This window comes from Panthera onca, chromosome D2 (genome assembly GCF_046562875.1).
Source record: "Panthera onca isolate mPanOnc1 chromosome D2, mPanOnc1 haplotype 2, whole genome shotgun sequence".
Classification (NCBI taxonomy): Eukaryota; Metazoa; Chordata; class Mammalia; order Carnivora; family Felidae; genus Panthera; species Panthera onca.
The window spans coordinates 53,940,744-53,961,895 of record NC_138349.1 but is presented as its reverse complement, the minus strand read 5'-3'; the positions used below and the strand labels follow the sequence as shown (position 1 = coordinate 53,961,895).

Genomic DNA, 21,152 nt, shown 5'->3' with positions numbered 1-21,152 from the left:
AATTAGACAAGATGAAGCACTGAATTTCCCTCTGATCCCAAAAGGTCATTGCTTTTGCCATTGCCAGCAAATCATCAGTGCTTTGGGGAAATCAAAGTGCCTTCATCAGGAAACGTTGAGGGATAGTATGTGACGGGTCTTGATTGTCCTGTTAGGTTGGCAGCTTGCCCTGACCTGAACTGAACCCAGCATGTAGAAGGGAAAAGCACTCTCGAAAGAGAGGTCCTGAGATTTCTTCATATCTTGCGGTTAGAAGAAAACAGTTCAGGGTCCATGTGTATTACCATCTCCCAATGTTTTCGGTCTCTATGTGGGTGTGTTTGTGAGCACATGTGTACACATCCCCCAATCTGAAAATACTGACAGAAAGGGCAGTGTGCAGGATTCCTGGTTATGAGTTTCTCAAACTTACCATGGAGTAACTGTTTGCTTTTGGATTAATGTGTTGTTTTAGAAAAGAAAAGATGTGAGAGGCTAATAGAGGAGCTGCAACGTTGAACTTTGTTTCCTGGCAGTGAGTGGGGAGAGGGCTTTGCTTCTTAGAACTCCAAGGATATCTGAAAAGTGAGGCAAAACAGGGCAGGGTTCAGGAACTAAAAATGGCAGATAAATAAAACGAACTTTGGTACAGGGCCTACCTGGATAGACAATATTCATGTGGCAATGGGCTATGAAGGTGCTAACAATAAAAAGAGCCCACTCAGTTCATGAAGCAGAATAGGAAAAACAGGTAAAACATAAAAACAAATGTATCTGTTACCAGAGTGAGCCTGGTAATTGGAATAAAAAAGCAACTCATTCATTCCTTATTTTTGCCTTTAACCCTTAATAAAGATAAACTTAATGTTCTAAACATGGAGTGTGTAAATCAGGGGCTATCCAGGAACTTGATATTCCCTCTCCTGCTGACCTCAAAACCTTTTATGTTACCTCATAGTCATCCACACTACAAATGAGCACAATCAGACTCAATATTTATTTAAGAAGAAAAAAAAAGGTGAGATGCGCTGGTTAATCTTGCATCGGCTTACTTGTGGGTCTGTGATCGGTGTTATCAGGCAGCTGTACTCCCATGCTTTGTAAAAGGTTGGACGCAGGTCCTGCCAGGCCAGCTTGGGAACTATAGGATTCCAGTATGTTGGAAACCAGGTTCAGGTCTATGTCCACTGGTGTCATAACAGATCCTCCTGCACCAGAATCTTCCTCATCTGAATTATTACTGGTAGTCTGGGAGAGAGGTTCCTTATTGATAGAAAAGAAAATCATGAGATAATAGGCCATTAGGTTGGATGGTAGTTACAATAAAAACTAAACAATGTAAAATTGAATTCTAAATTAAAAAGGAAATTTCTTATCCTTAATGACAAAGTAAAAATGAAATCTAATAAACGTTACAATTTAACACACACAATAGAATGTGGTTCTAAAGATTAAAACACACTTCTTTCTAGGAAAAGTTTTTATAAATTGGACTTCTTCCCCATTCTGAAATAGCCCAAGGGAGATAACCAGGGTTAAGGAGACATATTTATAACTTACCTAAGAGTTGTAAAAGAAATAAAAATGAACATTTTTTATATATATATAAGAACCTATTTTTTTTTCTAAATGAAAGAAACTAGATTTCTTTTTTTTTTTCCTCAATGAAAAAACTTCAAGTAAAAACCTGAAGTTCTGCGGAATTCAACCACAAAGATTCTGAGTTATTACCTGAGCCTCTGGTTTCACAGGATGGGGAAAGGATTTGAAAGACTGTAGCGTGATCTATAGACTATCTTTGCTATTCAAAGTGCAGTTCAAGCATCAGTAGCACGTGCACTGCTTTGATGCTTGTTAGAAATGTAAAATCTCAGGCTTCACCCCAGACCTTACTTAACTAGAATTTTGTTTATTTTCTATGTTTTACTTTTATTTTACTTAGATCTTTAGATGGTTCATATACATATTAAAATCTAAGATACACTACTTTAGATAAATCTAACAATACGGTTTCTTGGTTTTTATGAGGTCTGGGCAATAATGGAAATGATTCTAGTTTAAATGTAGTTTAGATGATGAAAGCAAGGTGAGTAACATTCATTAAGGGCCTTATTGTGGGTTTTACTGTTGTCTCATTTGGTTCTCATGTTAATCCTACAACATAGGTATTATTGGTTAATGGATATATATTCACAGTGGGTGGCTCAACTGGATTTCAAACCCTAATCCAGAAGTTCCACTCTCCTTCATAATGTCTTTGAGGTATAGGTTAGACACTGATGGTATAAAAACTAGGATAAAAAAGACTGTAAGATGAAGTCTTAATATGGTTCTAAATTAAAAAAGAAAAAAAACAAACAGTATTAAGACTTGAAAATTATTTAGATATTTTAGATCCTTTCTCTTTTTTTAAAGTCAGTGTAAGCTGCGAGTAGTAGAATGCAACTGCATAATCTGACCACATCGCATGACTTTTTAAATCCTGATAACAGAAGAACTAATATAATTAAACTTAAGGGGCATCTCAGTGGCTCAGTTGGTTAAGCGTCCAACTTTGACTCAGGTCATGATCTCGCAGTTTGTGAGTTTGAGCCCCCCATCAGGATCTCTGCTGTCAGCCTGGAGCCCGCTTCGGTTCCTCTGTCCCCCTCTATTTGCCCCTCCCCAACTTGTGTTCACGCTCTCTCTCTCTCTCAAAAATAAATCAACATTAAAAATTTTTTATTTTTTTTTAATTTTTTTTTTTAACGTTTATTTATTTTTGAGAGAGAGAGAGAGACAGAGCATGAATGGGGGAGGGTCAGAGAGAGGGAGACAGAATCCAAAACAGGCTCTAAGCTCTGAGCTGTCAGCACAGAGCCTGACACGGGGCTCAAACTCACGGACCGCGAGATCATGACCTGAGCCGAAGTCGGCCGCTTAAGCGACTGAGCCACCCAGGCGCCCCAACATTAAAAATTTTTTTAAAAACTTAAAAAATAAAGGGGCGCCTGGGTGGCTCAGTCGGTTGAGCAGCTTCGGCTCAGGTCATGATCTCACAGTTTCTGAGTTCAAGCCCCGTGTTGGGCTCTGTGTTGATAGCTCAGAGCCTGGAGCCTGTTTTGGATTCCGTGTCTCCCTCTCTCTCTCTGCTCCTCCCCCGCTCGTGCTCTGTCTTTCTCTCTCTTTCTCAAAAATAAACATTAAAGAAAAAAAATTTTTTAATAAAAATTAATTTTAATCATACATTTATAATTTTAATACATTTATAAGTAATAAATGTAATACATCAAAAATAAAAAAATAAATTATATTTAGGAGAGTAAAGTTAATAGTCTTTCATCCTAATAGTTAGGGAAACATTAGCAGTCTTACATTCTTATTTATTTCAAATAAAAAAATCAAATTTATCACCAAAAAATGATCACAGATCAAAAAAAGGAAAGAAAAAGAGAAACTAAGATAAAATATAGTTTTAGCTTTCCTTCATAATATTAAGATATTCAGACACGGGAAAAGGTTAAACACACACGTACCATTTGCTTCTGGGTGGTGAAACTTTTGCCAACACTGGTATTTGCCAATTCCTGGTCCATCTGGGCCATGTATGACTTGAGATTATTAAGAGTTCCTTTTAAAGATGCTTCTTCCCCAGTCCCCTGTGTTTTAAGATCCAAGTCATCATCACTGTCTAAACATTCAAAGTCTTCATCATCCAGATCGTCAGAATCTGATTCATGAGGTCTTGGCCCTACACAGACCCCAACACAGAAAGAGCCACATGGTAATTTCTTCTTGAGTAATTATACCTTTCAAAAGAGTTAAATATTATCTTCATAAAAGGACCAATATACACAAATTAACTTCATAAAAACCCCTTCCAGAAAATGGTACCGCTGGCAGATATTTTCAGAAAAGTACATAGGCTGAGCTGAAAAAAAAAAATTTTTTTTAAATGAGAATTCAATTACTAAAATTTTTTTAAAAATTTAAAAACTACATGAATATATTTTGATACAAATATTCAAGCCATACAGAGTTATTATTGTCTCACAGCTCACTCTCTTCCCAGAGTTAAACATCTTTTAACAGTTTGGTGGGCATCCAGGCTTTTATGTAGTCCTACACATATGTATATAAACATAAGGTTCTTTTTTTTTTTCACATACATACATATTGAACTATGGTTTGCTTTTCCACTTATTTATATGTCTTGGAAGTCCTTCTTTGTGAAAACATAGATGGACCTTATTCTTTCTTAAGAATGCACAATGTTTGGGGCACCTGGGTGGCTCAGTCGGTTAAGTGTCCGACTTTGGCTCAGGTCGTGATCTTGCGGTTCGTAGGTTCAAGCCCCACGTCAGGCTCTGTGCTGACAGCTCAGAGCCTGGAGCCTGTTTTGGGTTCTGTGTCTCCCTCTCTCTCTGACCCTCCCCCGTTCATGCTCTGTCTCTCTCTGTCTCAAAAATAAATAAATGTTAAAAAAAAAATTTAAAAAAAATGCACAACGTTTCATAACACAAACGTACTACAATTTTTTTTAACCATTTCCTTCTCCATGGACATTTGGGATATTCTAATTTTTTGCTATTAACAATGTTGCAATCACCATCTTAGCACATTATGTCTTTTTCATAGTCAAAATTCCTGGCAATAAATTACTAAGTCAAAGGTTATACATTTTCTAGGATACCAAACCACCGTGAGAAAGACAACTTACAGTTCCACATTCACGGTTTGACAGTGCCCATTTCTTCAGCTCTTGAGAAAACTGGGTATTGCCAATCTTTAAAATCTTTGCCAATATGATCGGCAAAAAAATAAGTTATTTTGTATTGTGTATTCACTTACTAGAAACAGTTAAGTCTTTTCGAATATTTGTCTATATTTCTTCTTCAAGGCACTGCCTATTTAAATCCTTTGTTGACTTTTAAATTTGGGCTATTTGTCTTTTTATTATTAGTGTTAAGTACAGTAAGTCTAAAAGAGAATAAACAGCATTAACATGGAAACCATATCTGGCCACATAGCATTCACTCATTCAAATAATGAACGAGCAGCAACTATGTCAGGCACTGAGCTAAGCATTCTCTGCAAAATCATTCAACTGGGCAGAAGTTCATGGTTGAAAGCAACTTAAAATCATGAAGAAAAAGCAAATACTTTGACTTCCAATGCTCCAGTGCTCTAGCCACAGCCTTGTAGTTTCAAAATGAAAATAAACATCGCACTGTAACTTACCTAAAATCTTGTCAAAATAATTAAGAAAAGAATCTGCATCAAAAGTGATTGGAGCCTCAGAAGGTTCTCTGCAAGGTTAAAGGAAAAAGACCATTTATCCTAAACATAACTCTTTGGAACTTTTTTTATTTTATTTTATTTTTTTTTAAATTTTTTTTTTCAACGTTTTTTATTTATTTTTGGGACAGAGAGAGACAGAGCATGAACGGGGGAGGGGCAGAGAGAGAGGGAGACACAGAATCGGAAACAGGCTCCAGGCTCCGAGCCATCAGCCCAGAGCCTGACGCGGGGCTCGAACCCACGGACCGCGAGATCGTGACCTGGCTGAAGTCGGACGCTTAACCGACTGCGCCACCCAGGCGCCCCTGGAACTTTTTTTAAAGCAGTGCCATTCTTAGGAACACTACCAGATATAGGATCTCAAGAGGTACACCAAGAAAAACTGTAGTTTAAATGGTCTTGAGGGCAAAAGAAATGGGAAAGACTGATGTAAGAAAAGTAAAAATTGCACTTTGTTTATGCACATTTAACTTATGCCAATTTAGGGACCTACCCACCATCCACCTCCCACAAGATATATATAGCATTAGCAGAAGAAATCACTTATCTGAGTTAATTTACATAAAGTCTATTTCTTTAAGAACTAAACCTTTAAAAGTAAATAAGAATATACCTTTCTTTATCTCTGCTTTCTTAGAGAATACTGAACATAAATTTTAATCTTCTTATGAGGCTTAAGAGCATCAACATGAATAAAGATATATTTGCTATACAAGTAACAATTCCATCTATCTTATTTTCTTACATTTATTTGCCAAATGTAACTTCCCATTTCTCCTGTTATTATTTCTTTCTCTGATGAAATCTTTTATTCCCCTCTTTTGAGTGTGAAGCTTACAATCTGCTTGTTGGGTAGCAGATCTGAAGTGTGAGTTTGCTGAGAGCTAGATGTTAAGAGTCCATAAGGTTCTGAGTAAAAGTTTAAAGAGTAAAATGCAGTTTCCTTGCACAGCTCTGGGATGGAAGCTTTTAGATCTGTTGAGCAGTCTCTCTGACTTACTTTAAGAATTGCTGGGAATGCAAGCTGGTGCAGCCACTCTGGAAAACAGTATGGGGGTTCCTCAAAAAAAGCTAAAAATAGAACTACTCTACGACCCAGCAATTGCACTACTAGGTATTTATCCAAGGGATACAGGTGTGCTGTTTCGAAGGGACACATGCACCCCCATGTTTATAGCAGCACTATCAACAACAGCCGAAGTATGGAAAGAGTCCAAATGTCCACCGATGGATGAATGGATAAAGAAGATGTGGTGTATATATATATAATGGAGTATTACTCGGCAATCAAAAAGAATGAAATCTTGCCATTTGCAACTATGTGGATGGAACTGGAGGGTATTATGCTAAGTGAAATTAGTCAATCAGAGAAAGACAAAAATCATATGACTTCACTCATATGAGAACTTTAAGAGACAAAACAGATGAACATAAGGAAAGGGAAACAAAAATCATATAAAACCAGGGAGGGGGACAAAACAGAAGAGACTCATAAATATGGAGAACAAACTGAGGGTTACGGGAGGGGCTATGGGAGGGGGATTGGGCTAAATGGGTAAGGGGCACTAAGGAATCTACTCCTATAATCATTGTTGCACTATATGCTAACTAATTTGGATATAAATTTAAAAAAAATAAATAAAACAAGTTAAAAAAAAAAAAAAGAATTGCAAAGGATCAGGCTATTAAAAATATGATTCCAAAAAAGTCATCAGGGTACTAGGCACCAAAAGAGGGAAACATAGCAGTACAAAAAAAAAAAAAAGAGTGGAAATGGCAATGACTAGATGACTTTAACATCTGGGTTTTAACTACTTATATATTTATACTTTAACACAAATTACCGAGGCAGCTCTGCTCCTTTGTGGGTTGAGACTTTAGATATGAAAGCTTTCATGCTCTCTGAGACTTGAGTCAAGTCATAGTTCTGTTCCTCCTTCTTGGAAATGGGCTCTGCTTCTCTTTTGCCAGCAGCTTCCTGCAGTAGCTGGTCCAGCTGATCTGGTGAGAGATCTAACCACTGGTCATCTGAAAAAGAAGAAAACATGATACTGCCATACTATACTCACATGGCAGGTACTCTCAGAGAAGGGGCCTATGAGACCTAGGGGAATATTTTAATTTTTCCTCACCCTTCTGCTCTCTCTTGGCCCATGACTTACCATCTTCTGGGGGAAGATTAGCTTCTTCCTTCTTAAGCTCTTCTATATCAAATGGTGTGGTCTGTAATAAGGTTAAGATTTCTTCACCTGGGCTCAGAGCAAGAGAGCTATAAAAAATAAAAGACATGGGGATTTTTTTATAAGACAGCTCAGAATAATAATCACAAAAAAATATTTTAAAGCTGGAGGCAATTATCTAGTCTAATTTGTTTTTAAGCAATTGTTTTAAGTTATAGACCCCTTTTTCTCAAATAAAATCTTACCAGTAACTCTAAAATATAAAAGAGCTCAAAGAAAAAATGCTTTGTACAGCAAAGGAAACCATCTACAAACTGAAAAGGCAACCTACTGAATGGGAGAAAATATTTACAAAAACATATATCTGACAAAGGGTTAACATCCAAAATATATAAAGGACTCATGCAACTTGATAGGAAAAAACAAATGTGATTTAAAAATGGGCTGAGGACCTGAATAAACATTTTTCTAAAGAAGGTGTACAAATGGCCAACAGGTACATGAAAAGGCACTCAACATCACTAATCATCAGGAAATGCAAATCAAAATGAAAATGAGATATCACTTCACACCAGTCAGAATGGCTACCACCAAAGAGACAAGAGAGAATAAGCATTGGTAAGGATGTGGAGAGAAGGGAACCCTTGTGCACCGTTGGTGAGAATGTAAACTGGTGTAACCACTATGGAAAAAAGTATGGAGGTTCCTCAAAAAATTAAAAATAGAACTACCATATGATCCAACAATTCTACTTCTGGGTATATATGTAAAGAATATTGAAGAGATACCTGCATTCCCATGTTCACTGCAGCATTACTCACAATAGCTAAGATATAGAAACAACTTAAGTGTGCCATCAATGGATGAATACAGAAGATGTGCTATATCAATGCAATGGAATATTATTCAGAGAAATATATATGAGAAAGAAGGAAATCCTATTATTTGTGAAATGGATTGACCTTGAGGGTATTATGCTAATTGAATAAACCAGACAGAGAAAGACAAATACTGCATGGTATCACATATATGTGGAATCTAAAAAAAAGTAAAGCTCATAGGAACAGAATAGATCAGTAGTTGCCAGGGAGTAGGAGGTGAGAGAAATAAGGAGAGGTTGGTAAAAGGGTATATAGTTTCTGAATACAGTCTGAGGATCTAATGTAAAACATGGTACCCATAGTTGATAACACTGTATTATACAATTGAAATCTGTTAAGAGAGTAGAACTTAAATGTTCTCACTGCTCCCCCAAAAAGATAAATATATGAGGTGATGCAATTGTCAATTAACTAGTTAGTGATAATCCCTTCACATGCACATATCTCAAATCACCATGAAAAAAAAAATCACCATGATATACATTTTAAATATCTTTAGATTTTGTTTCTCAATTATATCTCAATAAAGCTAAAAAAAAAAAAAACTGCTTTGATTAAAATGGAGTCTGGAGGCTCAGAGATATATCTACTTCACCTTTGCCTTTCACTCTGCAGCAGGCTGCATGGAACACCATCTTGAAGCTGCTGACTTAGTGCAACTCTTTTAATTTATATATAGCATATATATATGAGGAAAAGAAAACCCTGAGGAAAATACGAACTAAAATGAATCTTGCATGTATAATATGCTAGGCTAGCACTTTAAATACATTTTCTTATTGGGGTGCCTAAGTGGCTCAGTCGTTCAGCTCAGGTCATGATCTCACGGTTCATGAGTTCGAGCCCTGAGTTGAGCTCTGTGCTGACAGCTCAGAGGCTCCAGGCTCTTTCTCTCTCTCTCTCTTCTTTCTCTCTCAAAAATAAACATTTAAAAAATTTTTTCCAAAAATCCTCAACAAGATATTAGCCAACCAGATCCAACAATACATTAAAAAAATTATTCACCATGACCAAGCGGGATTTATACCTGGGATGCAGGGCTGGTTCAATATCCACAAAACAATCAATGTGATTCATCACATCAATAAAAGAAAGGACAAGAACCATATGATCCTCTCAATAGATGCAGAGAAAGCATCTGACAAAATACAACATCCTTTCTTGATAAAAACCCTCAAGAAAGTAGGGATAGAAGGATCATACTTAAACATCATAAAAGCCATATACGAAAGACCCAACACTAATATGATATTCAATGGGGAAACACTGAGAGCTTTCCCCCTAAGGTCAGGAACAAGACAGGGATGTCTACTCTGGCCACTGTTATTCAACACAGTATTAGAAGTCTTAGCCTCAGCAGACAACACAAATAAATAAAAGGCATCCAAATTGGCCAGGAGGTGGTCAAACTTTCACTCTTCACAGATGACATGGTACTCTACATGGAAAACCCAAAAGTTTCCATCAAAAAACTGCTAGACCTGATTCATGAATTCAGCAAAGTTGCAGGATATAAAATCAATGCACAGAAATTGGTTGCATTCCTACGTACTAACAATGAAACAACAGAAAGAGAAATCAAAGAATCGATCCTATTTACAACTGCACCAAAAACCATAAAATACCTAGGAATAAATCTAACCAAAGAGGTGAAAAATCTATACACTGAAAATATAGAAAGCTTATGAAAGAAATTGAAGACGACACACAAAAAAATGGCAAAATATTCCATGCTCCTGGATAGGAAGAACAAATATTGTTAAAATGTCAATACTACCCAAAGCAATCTACATATGCAATGCAATCCCTATCAAAATAACACCGGCATTCTTCACAGAGCTAAAATAAACAATCCTAAAATTTGTATGGAACCAGAAAAGACCCCGAATAGCCAAAGCAATCTTGAAAAAGAAAACCAAAGCAGGAGGCAGCATAATCCCGGACTTTAAGCTGTATTACAAAGCTGTACTCATCAAGACAGTATGGTACCGGCACAAGAACAGACACTCAGATCGATGGAACAGAATAGAGAACTCAGAAATGGACCCAAAAACATGGCCAACTAATCTTTGACAAAGCAGGAAAGAATATTCAGTGGAATAAAGACAGTCTCTCCAGCAAGTGGTGCTGGGAAAACTGGACAGCGACATGCAGAAGAATGAACCTGGACCACTTTCTTACACCATACACAAAAATCAACTCAAAATGGATGAAAGACCTAAACGTAAGACAGGAAGCCATCAAAATCCCTGAGGAGAAAGCAGGTAAAAAACTCTCTGATCTTGGCTGCAGCAACTTCTTACTCAATATGTCTCTGGAGGCAAGGGAAACAAAAGCAAAAATTAACTACTGGGACCTCATCAACATAAAAAGCTTCTGCACAGCAAAGGAAACAGTCAGCAAAACTAAAAGGCAACCAACAGAATGGGAGAGATATTTACAAATGACATATCAGATAAAGTGTTGGTATCCAAAATCTATAAAGAACTTATCAAACTCAACACCCAAAAAACAAATAATCCAGTGAAGAAATGGGCAAAAGACATGAATAGACACTTCTCCAAAGAAGACATCCAGATGGCCAACCGACACATGAAAAAAATGTTCAACATCACTCATCATCAGGGAAATACAAATCAAAACCACAATGAGATACCACCTTACACCTGTCAGAATGGCTAACATTAACAACTCAGGCAGCAACAGATGTTGGCGAGGATGCGGAGAAAGAGGATCTCTTTTGCATTGTTGGTGGGAATGCAAGCTGGTGCAGCCACTCTGGAAAACAGTATGGAGGTTCCTCAAAAAAACTAAAACTAGAACTACCCTACGACCCAGCAATTGCACTACTAGGCATTTATCCACGGGATACAGGTGTGCTGTTTCGAAGGGACACATGCACCCCCATGTTTATAGCAGTACTATCAACAATAGCCAAAGTATGGAAAGGGCCCAAATATCCATTGATGGATGAATGGATAAAGATGATGTGGTATCTATATACAATGGAGTATTACTCAGCAATCAAAAAGAATGAAATCTTGCCATTTGCAACTATGTGGATGGAACTAGAGGGTATTATGCTAAGTGAAATTAGAGAAAGACAAATATCATATGACTTCACTCATATGAGGACTCTAAGACACAGAACACATGAACATAAGGGAAGGGAAACAAAAATCATATAAAAAGAGGGAGGGGGACAAAACATAAGAGACTCTTAAATATGGAGAACAAACAGAGGATTACTGGAGGGGGTGTGGGAGGGGGATGGGCTAAACGGGTAAGGGGAATTAAGGAATCTACTCCTGAAATCATTGTTGCACTATATGCTAACTAACTTGGATGTAAATTAAACAAAATTTTTTTTAAATACATTTTCTTATTTAGTCCTCTAATTACTATTATAAGTGATAATCCTGTTTTATAGAGGAGAAAACCAGAGCTCTGTGATATTCTATAACTTTTACAAGGTCATTGAGTTGGACAGCAAAAGCTTGAAATCAAGTCGTCTGATACTATTTTATGATCTTCCTACAATAAACTAACGAGGAAATATGCACAGAAATTATCTATATAATGAGCATACTATTTTATGATGGCAATGTAACCTGTTTTGTTTTTTTTTTATGTTTACTTATTTTTGAGAGAGAGACAGAGTGTGAGCGGGGGAGGGGCGGAGAGCAAGGGAGACAAAGAATCTGAAGCAGGCTCCAGGCTCTGAGCTGTCAGCACAGAACACGACATGGAGCTCTCATGACCTGAGCTGAAGTCAGACGCTTAACGGACTGAGCCACCCAGGCACCCCAATATGACCTATTACATAAATTAATGGAAACCTGAACCCTGTCTGAGCTATTTAAAAAAATTTTTTTAATATTTATTTTTGAGAGTGAAAGAGCACGAGTGAGGGAGGGGCAGAAAAAGAGGAAGACACAGAATCCAAAGCAGGCTCCAGGCTCTGAGCTGTCAGCACGGAGCCCAACACAGGGCTGGAACTCACGAACCACTAGATCATGACCTGAGCCAAAGTCAGAGGCTTAACCAACTAAGTCACCCATGCTTCCCTGACCTATTTAGAATGGAGCAAATCAAGTTATAGAATGGACTTACATTTATTTAATAAAGATCTGCATACCTTGCTAAATCATGTGGGTGACAGGAAATTATCCCTACTCCATATTATGAAAATATTATTAGGAGAGAGAAAAGAAATACACAAATAATCATAACAAGTTACAAAATATAAAATCATATAGGAATACCAATGCTATGTAGAGTCACAGGAGATGATTACATTAACTACAAGAAAATTAAAAAGGAAAAGAGATAATGGACGTAGTTGAGTTAGGACTTAAAGAATGGGTAAGATTTTGACAAGGAAGATAGGGTAGAGAAACTTCAGGCAAGAGGGGAAATGAACATTTGTATAGAGGCAGAGAACTGAGGAACATGTTCACAAAGCAAATGGTGTTCAGTGTGGCTTAAGTGGGGCAGACAGGGCTGAACAGATGGACTGAAATGAGAGCACAGTGAGCCTGAAATGGCTAAGTTTGGACTCAATGAAATAAGCAGCAGGTGATCACTGACGGCTTCTTTTTTATTTTTAATTTTTGTTTTAAGAGATTTAAATAGTGCAGACAAGTCTAAAAGATGACCAAAAAAAAAAAAAAAAGATGATATAGCATATCTTTACCCACCTAGAATTATAATATTGTTATACTTCTAATCTAAAGGTATGATTATACTTTGACACTTAACATAAAAAATTAAACAAGTAACATATACATTTCCTTAAAAATTATACATAAAGCTAATATTTTTCCTTTGATGACCAACACTATCAGTTCCAATCCATCTTGTTGCTACCCAGAAATGATTGCTCTCACAAATGCCCTTCTGGTCCACTGAGTGTGTATATGTGTGAATGTCTGTGTGTGCACACACACGCATGTGTACGTATCTATGTTGTAACTGCTGTTTGTTCTCTTTCCCTGGAATTTTATCCCCCCAAATACCTGTATGCCTGATTCCCTAACTTCACTTATGTGTCTTCTCAAACTAAACCTCCTTGGAAAGTCCTGCTTGACCAAACTATCTAGAAGAGCAGCCTAGACCTCTCTGTCCCCACACCCTGTTTTTTTTCTTTAAAGCACTGATCACCATCTAACAGCATATAGTGATTTATTGTCTTTCTCCTACATTAGCACGTAAACTCCATAAGGGCAGGGAGACTTTGGATTCGCTTACTGTATCCCTAGTGCCTGGAAATAATAAATATTGGTTGAATGAATGAATATACACATGTCTATAAGTAATATATAGTATTTTATGTATTAAAACTTTTTATATGTAATAGCATCCATACTGTACACATTTACAATATCCTTTTTTCATTCAACATCATGTTTTCAAGACGTATTTATTTCGATCAGTGGTTTTTAACTGGGGACAATTTGCCCCCAGAGGACATTTGCAATGTCTGATGATATTTTTGGTTGTCAAAATTGGGGGCAGGGTGGACAGCTATTGGCATTTACTAGGTAGAAGCCAGAGATGCTGCTAAACATCCTATAATGCACACAACAGTACCCCACAACAAGGAATTATCTTGTACAAAATGTCAACAATGCCAAGGTTTAGAAACCTTGGATTTGGTTTACATATATTTAGCTAATCTCTGGTTAAGTAATGGATAGTAGTCTATCCTACAAACACACCGCAATCCATTTATCAACTATTGATGGATACTTACACTGTTCAATTTTTCACTATTACAATCTCTAATAATTTTTAGGAGAGGGGGTAATATGATTAAAGATATATTTCAAGCATATTCTCTGGCTCTAATGGTTGCATTGGAAGTGGAGAGTCACTAGAGGTTGGGAAGCAAGTTTAGGTATCGTTATAGTTCAAGAATTAAGTGTTAAAATATATATATACATATTAGAGTAGGTAGGCAGCAAAAAAGAAAAATGTAAGACACAAGATAACAATAAAAAGGATTTAGGGGGCAGCCTGGGTGGCTCAGTGAGTTACGCATCTGACTCTTGATTTTGGCTCAGGTCATTATCTCATGTTTCATGCGATGGAGCCCCATGTCAGGCTCTGCATTGACACGGGGCCTGCTTGAGATTCTCTCTCTCCCCCTCTCTCTGCCCCTCCCCTGCTAATGCACATGCACTCTCTTTCCTTCTCTCTCAAAATAAATTAAAAAAAAAAAAAAAAAGATCTAGGGACTGGATCAAACGAGAGCCAGGAGGTCTAGGTGATAAGAAGGATGGTAGTCTATTAAAAAGGAGAGTGGGAAACAGTCTCTGACATTAATCTAAGTATTAAAAAAAAAACCCAAAAAACTGGGAATTCAAGAACAGGTCTGGAGGGAGATGTGAGTTTGGTTTTAAATTGTTTAGAAGTTATCCTGGTTTGGGGAACAGGAGTCTCTTCTGCAGCACTATTTACAATGTTGGACATTTAAGCTACTTATAATTCTTTCTCCAATAGTAAAGGTGTGTTGAGTAAGTCATGGTACATCCATTTGCTGAAATGTTGTGCAGCTCTTTAAAATTACACTTATAGAGGCGCCTGGGTGGCTCAATCGGTTAAGCGTCTAACTTCACCTCAGGTCACTATCTCATAATTTGTGGGCTCGAGCCCTGTGTCGGACTCTGCGCTGACAGCAGGGAGCCTGCTTGGGATTCTCTCTCTCCTCCCTCTCTGCCTATCCCCCACTCATGTTCTCTCCCTCAAAATAAATATGTAAACTTTAAGAAAAAATAAAATAAAATTACACTTATAAATACTTTTTAATGTCATTGGAAAATGTAAGATGGTAATAAGTAAAATTATGGGCAGGATACAAAATTTTTATATAGTACAATTTAAAAAAAATCAACTAGATGGATATGGGGAAAAAAAATCCTGGAATGCAGTAGATCAAAATGATAATAGTAGTTGACTCTTTGATATATATTTTTTCCTTATTACATCTTTATTTGCTATAATGAGTGAATACATTACTTTTGTAACAACAACAAACTTCATTATCTATTTAATATTTATTTATTTTGAAAGAGAAAGAGATAGCACGTGCAAGCAGGGGAGGGGCAGAGACAGAGGGCCAGAGAATCCCAAGCAGTCTCTTCACTGTCAGTGCAGAGCCTGATGCAGGGCTCAAACTCACAAAACTTGAGATCATGACCTGAGCCAAAATCAAGAGCCAGGTGCTTAACTGACTGAGCCCCCAGGTGCCCTAACAAACTTCCATTATTTAAAAATAACTACCTAACCACCAATCTATCTTATTTTGTGTGAGGAGCCCTGATTCTCCTACACATGAGTCTAATTTTCTAACATCTCTTTAACCCAAGTCTGTAAGGTGATGTGTCTTCACAGAGTGGCCCACAGAGGTGGATGGGAATCATCTGGGGCAGATTCTCCTAAACATGAGGCCACCTCTTTTCCTCTTCTGACTCTCTTTCTCAAGTTTTCTGAAATGATTCCCTAAGAAGGCATCCTCTTTTTACCATCAATTACTGCCATAAAACTGATGGGAGCAGGACAAAGACACACGCAGACACTTCTGAAAGAGTAAAGACTGCTGTAAAGTCATTATTATCTCACAGACACTGAGGTTAGAGTTCTCTCAGCATCAACTCTGCTTCACCAGTCCTCAAAGAACATTCTATTACACAAATAAGTGATGTTTGAGATGTAAGCAAAATGAATGAAGTTCAAAACCAATTAAGTTTCCTCCAGGGAAAAAAGAAAAAAAAGTCCAACAAATGAAAAACACATACAACTTGGGACGTTTTAACCATGATATATACAAAAGCTATTGCTTTTATATTATTTAATAGCTTTGAGTATCTCAAATTCAATTTTACAAACATAAATTGAGTTTTTTCCAATACTCAAAATCTGACCTTTGATTCCTGAGCTCAATAAGACCAAAGTTTTCTGCTTGAGCTCTATTTTCCTTGGTGCTGCACTGACTAGGAAGTGACCTCAGGTGACAACTCAGATAATGAGGACCTCATCTATTGTGATTTTCTTCTTTCAAAGGGCTCTATTTCCTTCAATTTTGGCCCAATTTTGTTGTTCTACTGTGTCTTCAAGTAACTGTTTCTTAAATTCCATCCAGAGTTTATAATTACACTTGGCAGGGGGTTAGTTGGATATGTTACTCCACCATTATGAGAACTTGACTTTATAAAATTTTAAAGGGGTGCCATTTCCTGCCAACCCTGTGTTCATTTCTTTCTTTTTCTAGGAAATGTATGGCAGGTTAGAATGAGATGTGATTTGAAAGCTGACTGCCTGCTTTATCCTATGTTTCAGCCTCTCCTAAATGTAGCTAAACACAGTCAAGGGCTCCTACAGGAATTAAGCACATGCTCGATATCAGACTGCCTGAGTTCAAACCCTAGATCTGTCACTAATTAGCTGTGTGACCTTTGGCAAACTACTTAATCTCTCTTGGCCTCAGCTGTAACTAGGGAATGATAATAATCATACTTATTTCACAGGACTCTAAGAGAGATCAAACAAATTTTTAAGTACCAATACACTTTGTAAGTACCAATAAACATTAGCCATTAGGTGATGATGATGATGACGGGTGCCAGATCCAGTGATCTTCTGTAGTAACACCTCCTCTCTCCCAGTTCATCCCCTTCAGCAGTCATGATCCTTGCCGTTAACTCTTTAAATACAGCAATTCCAATTTCTGCAACTATCTCAAGAGTGAGTAACTCCTTAACATCTGGCAGGTTACCACTCTTGCTGCCATGGTTAGGTAGTGATAAACTCACCTTTCTGGCCGGTTTACTGAGAGTTGGAAGTAGTTCTTTGCCATTTCTAGCCTTGCCTGGTACTGAGCAGAACCTTCTATCAGACCCTGAAAGAAAAAAATCATAACATTATTTACATGGTATCACTGAAATTACCCACTCACCAGCAATTTTCAGGGAGGCAGTGTATGATATGTTGTTCAGGAATCACGAGGCCTGAGTCCTAGTCCCTGTTTTGTCATTGATGTACCTGTTTGGGCTCCATTTTCTCCAAACAAGGGGACTAGGCTCTATGTAGTGGTTCCTAATCCTTTTCACCATTAAAGACCTCTTTCCAATTTGGAAGATTTTCTACCATTTTCTAGTACTTTATTGGTTATTAAGAAATAATTGATTTGTAATTAATTTATAAAACAAAGTACAAATAGAACCAAAAAATAGCATAATCTCATTTTCACTGCCATTTCTGCTTTTCACATGCATGTTTATTTTGGCATTTGTACTTAATATTTTACACTCTTTCGAAAATATACTATGATATCATAAGCACTTTTCTATATTGCTACAGTCTTTATATGATATTTAAAAAAATTTTTAATTCCAGTATAATTAACATACAGTATTATATTAGTTTCAGGTATATAACATAATAATTCTATACATTACTCAGTGCTCATCACAAGAATTGTACTCTTAATCCTCTTCACCTACTTCACCCATCCTCCCACCTGCCCTCTGATAACCATAGCTAAGAGTTTGGTTTTTTGTTTGTTTAGTTTGTTTGTTGAATTCCACATATGAGTGAAAGCATATGGTATTTGTCTTTCTCTGACTGACTTATTTCACTTGGCATTCTACCCTCTAGAACCATCCATTTTGTTGCAAACGGCAAGATTTCATTCTTTTTACGGCTGAGTAATGTTCCATCGCATATGTGTGCGTGTGCGTGTGTATACACATACCATACCTTCTTTATCTATTTATCTAGTGATGGACACTTGGGTTGCTTCCCTTGGCTATAAATAGTCTTGGCTCTAAATAATGCTGCAAAAAACATAGCAATACATGTATCCCTTTGAATTCGTGTTTTCATTTTTGGGGGGTAAATACCAGTAGTGAAATTACTGGATCATATGATAATTCTATTTTTAATTTCTTGAGAAACCTCCATACAGTTTTCCACAGTGGCTGTACCAGTTTGCATTCTCATCCATGGTGCGTGAGGGTTCCTTTTCTCCACATCCACACCAACACCTGTGGTTTCTTGTGTTTTAGATTTTAGCCATTCTGATTTAGCCTCACCATCTCTGAGGGTTAGTGATGTTGAGCATCTTTTCATTTATCTGTTGGCCATCTGTATGTCTTTGGAGAAATGTCTGTTCATATACCATCATATTCTTAATGGACTTTTCTACTTCTTGGATGTTTCCTTAAAATAGATTATTCAAAGTAAAGGTTCTGAGTTTGAACCTTTCTATAGCTCCTGGAACACACTAGCAAATTACTTTCCAGTTAAAGTTCTATCAATATGCAATGTTACCAGCAATGTATAGGGAGTATTAATTTGTACTTTCAATAGCATTAAGCCTCATTCAGATCCTTTTTCACATATGTGAAAAACTATTATTCTGTTGATACATATATCTTTACTACTTGTGAGAGTAAATATTTTACAAGAAATTTATTAGTTGTCTTTTTGTAATTTTTTTAATCCGTGTCTTTGCTCATTTTCTATTTGGTGTCTTCATATTTGCCTTATGATTTGCATAAATTGCTCTTCAGATACAAATGATAACTATCATAATTTTATATAAACATTATTAACTTTTCTAAAATATTGGAAACAGTTCATAGTCACTCCCTCATTAACACTGAACTAGAATGGTCCCTTTTAACTCTAGCTTCTCTAATAATGTTATACATTAAATATGGACCATAGATCTCTAATTCACTAGCTTGATTTCCCCTGGACTATACAGTTTTACAAATGCATTGCAAGTCCTACCTTAAAGTAATCATTCTTTTTCAGACTTTCAAGGAAGCCAGCCCAGAGTGGTGAGGTAGTCATGACGGATTTCTTGGAGTCAGAAAAATGTGGGCTACATTTGGAGCATAAGATTTCAAATCCATGAGCCTAGATAGAATAGACAGAATTTTCATCATTAAGTTATTTTCTCTCCATTTAATCACACTTAAGAACTAGGTGATTTGACATATGGACATTTATAACACTTTGAATTTTATGAAAAATGTGATTATTTCTAATTTTTCCATTTAAAAAAAGTTTGTTTGTTTATTTACTTTGAGAGAGAGAGAGAGAGAGAGAGAGAGATAATGAGCAGGGAGGGGCAAGGAGGGGCAGAGAGGGAGAGAGAGGGAATCCCAAGCAGTGGGGCTCAAACTCATGAACTGTGAGATCATGACTTGAGCCAAAATCAAGAGTCAGATGCATAACTGATTGAGCCACCCAGGTGCCCCTCCAATTTTTCAATTTCTATATAGAGATTACTAAAAATTATAAAGCGAAAGCAAATAATGCAAAACAAAGATTCTTATTCTCTTCAAAGAGATTTCTTGCTGATCACAAAACCAGAAATTTAAACTTATTTGTTGTTTTCTTAAAAAAAGGCTTAGAAAAGGCTTCTCATCTAACAGAAAATATAAATGAATTCACCATGGTCTTAGATATAGTAAAGGGAAGGAATCATATCATTTTAAGGGTACTTTGATTAAAAAATATAATGAATGCACATAAAATAAATTAGATAGGGAGCTTTCCTGATCACTCTAGAGGAAACTATAATTACCAATTTCTTGCGTATCTTTTCAGAAGTAATGTATGCACTCAAGCAGATATGTATCTGTGTCTGTATATCCTATTCCATCACTAAATGGCAGCATACACACCGTTCTAAACCTTGCTTTTTCACTAAGTCATATGCCTTGGAGATCATTTTATATGATCACACAAATTTATCCAATTCACTTCATAGGCAGGTCGTAATTTATCTAACTATTCCCCTACTAATAGATATTTGGTAATTTCCAATCTTTTGCTACCAGAAGTAATACTGTCATGAGTATCATCAGATCTATGTACACATGTAAAATATATGGAGGATAAATGTTTAGAAGTGAAAATGCTGAGCAGAAGAGTTGTGTACTTTATAAATTGATGGATATTGACAAACTGTTCTAAGAGACTGAATCAATTTATATTCCCATCAATGATGTTTGAGAGTATCTCAAATATGTATTTCCACCAATCCAGTATATACTATCAAACTTTTTGATACTTGCCAAATGTAAAAAACACTATTTTGTAGCTTTAAGTTGCAGTTCTTTTATTATGAGCAAGAGCCAACATTTTTATGTTTAAATTAAAAATCATCTGTATTTCCTTTTCTGTGGACTGTCAGTTCATGGTTTCTGAACATTTTTAATTAATTAGTATTTCTTTTCATACCGACTTGTAGGAACTCTCTATATATTATAGAAATTAGCTCTTTTTTAAACTGCAAATATAATGCTTTCTTCAGGTTTACTATCTCTGACATTAGCTATGGGATTTTTCTTTCCAACACACAAATGCTTAATTTTTAATAATTAAAGTTACCAGTCTTTTTTTTTTTTTAATAGCTTCTGATTTCAAATCCTGTTTAAAAAGGCCTTTTCTACTCAAATTATCAAAAATTCTTCTGTGTTTTCAGGTATTATGGTTTCAATGTTCTCATTTAAATATTTCATCCACCTGGAATTTATTTTGGTATAGGTGTGAGGGAATGAACTTTAACTTTTTGGACAGCTTCTCAGTTGTTCTATTATCATTTCCTGAATAATACATTTTCCTTCTTGTTTGAGAGCCACATTCTCATGTAAATAAGGTATATTTCTAGACTTTCTATGCTGTGCCATTATTTATTAAGAGCCCTTTTACCTAAAGGAAGAATATAGGGGCGCCTGGGTGGCGCAGTCGGTTAAGCGTCCGACTTCAGCCAGGTCACGATCTCGCGGTCCGTGAGTTCGAGCCCCGCGTCAGG

The 21,152-nt window shown here is 36.6% G+C and overlaps 1 protein-coding gene across 6 annotated transcripts in view; it reads right to left on the bottom strand.

Annotated features, from left to right (window-relative positions):
- Positions 1–21,152, bottom strand: part of ECD (ecdysoneless cell cycle regulator) — a 48,154-nt gene that overhangs the window by 17,164 nt on the left and 9,838 nt on the right. For 5 of the 6 annotated variants that reach the window (XR_009613035.3, XM_078434369.2, XM_078434368.2 and 2 more), the window contains exons 8-14: positions 19,118–19,246; positions 17,134–17,219; positions 7,422–7,528; positions 7,104–7,287; positions 5,200–5,267; positions 3,495–3,709; positions 1,032–1,242 (exon numbers count right to left, since the gene is read on the bottom strand). Coding sequence is in view for 5 of the 6 variants with exons in the window: in XM_078434369.2 (XP_078290495.1) it covers positions 1,032–1,242; positions 3,495–3,709; positions 5,200–5,267; positions 7,104–7,287; positions 7,422–7,528; positions 17,134–17,219; positions 19,118–19,246 (1,000 nt within the window). In the remaining variant the exon portion in view is untranslated. Of the gene's footprint in view, positions 1–953; positions 1,243–3,494; positions 3,710–5,199; positions 5,268–7,103; positions 7,288–7,421; positions 7,529–17,133; positions 17,220–19,117; positions 19,247–21,152 lie in introns of those variants that run through there. The other variant, XM_060642433.3, reaches the window with a different exon arrangement.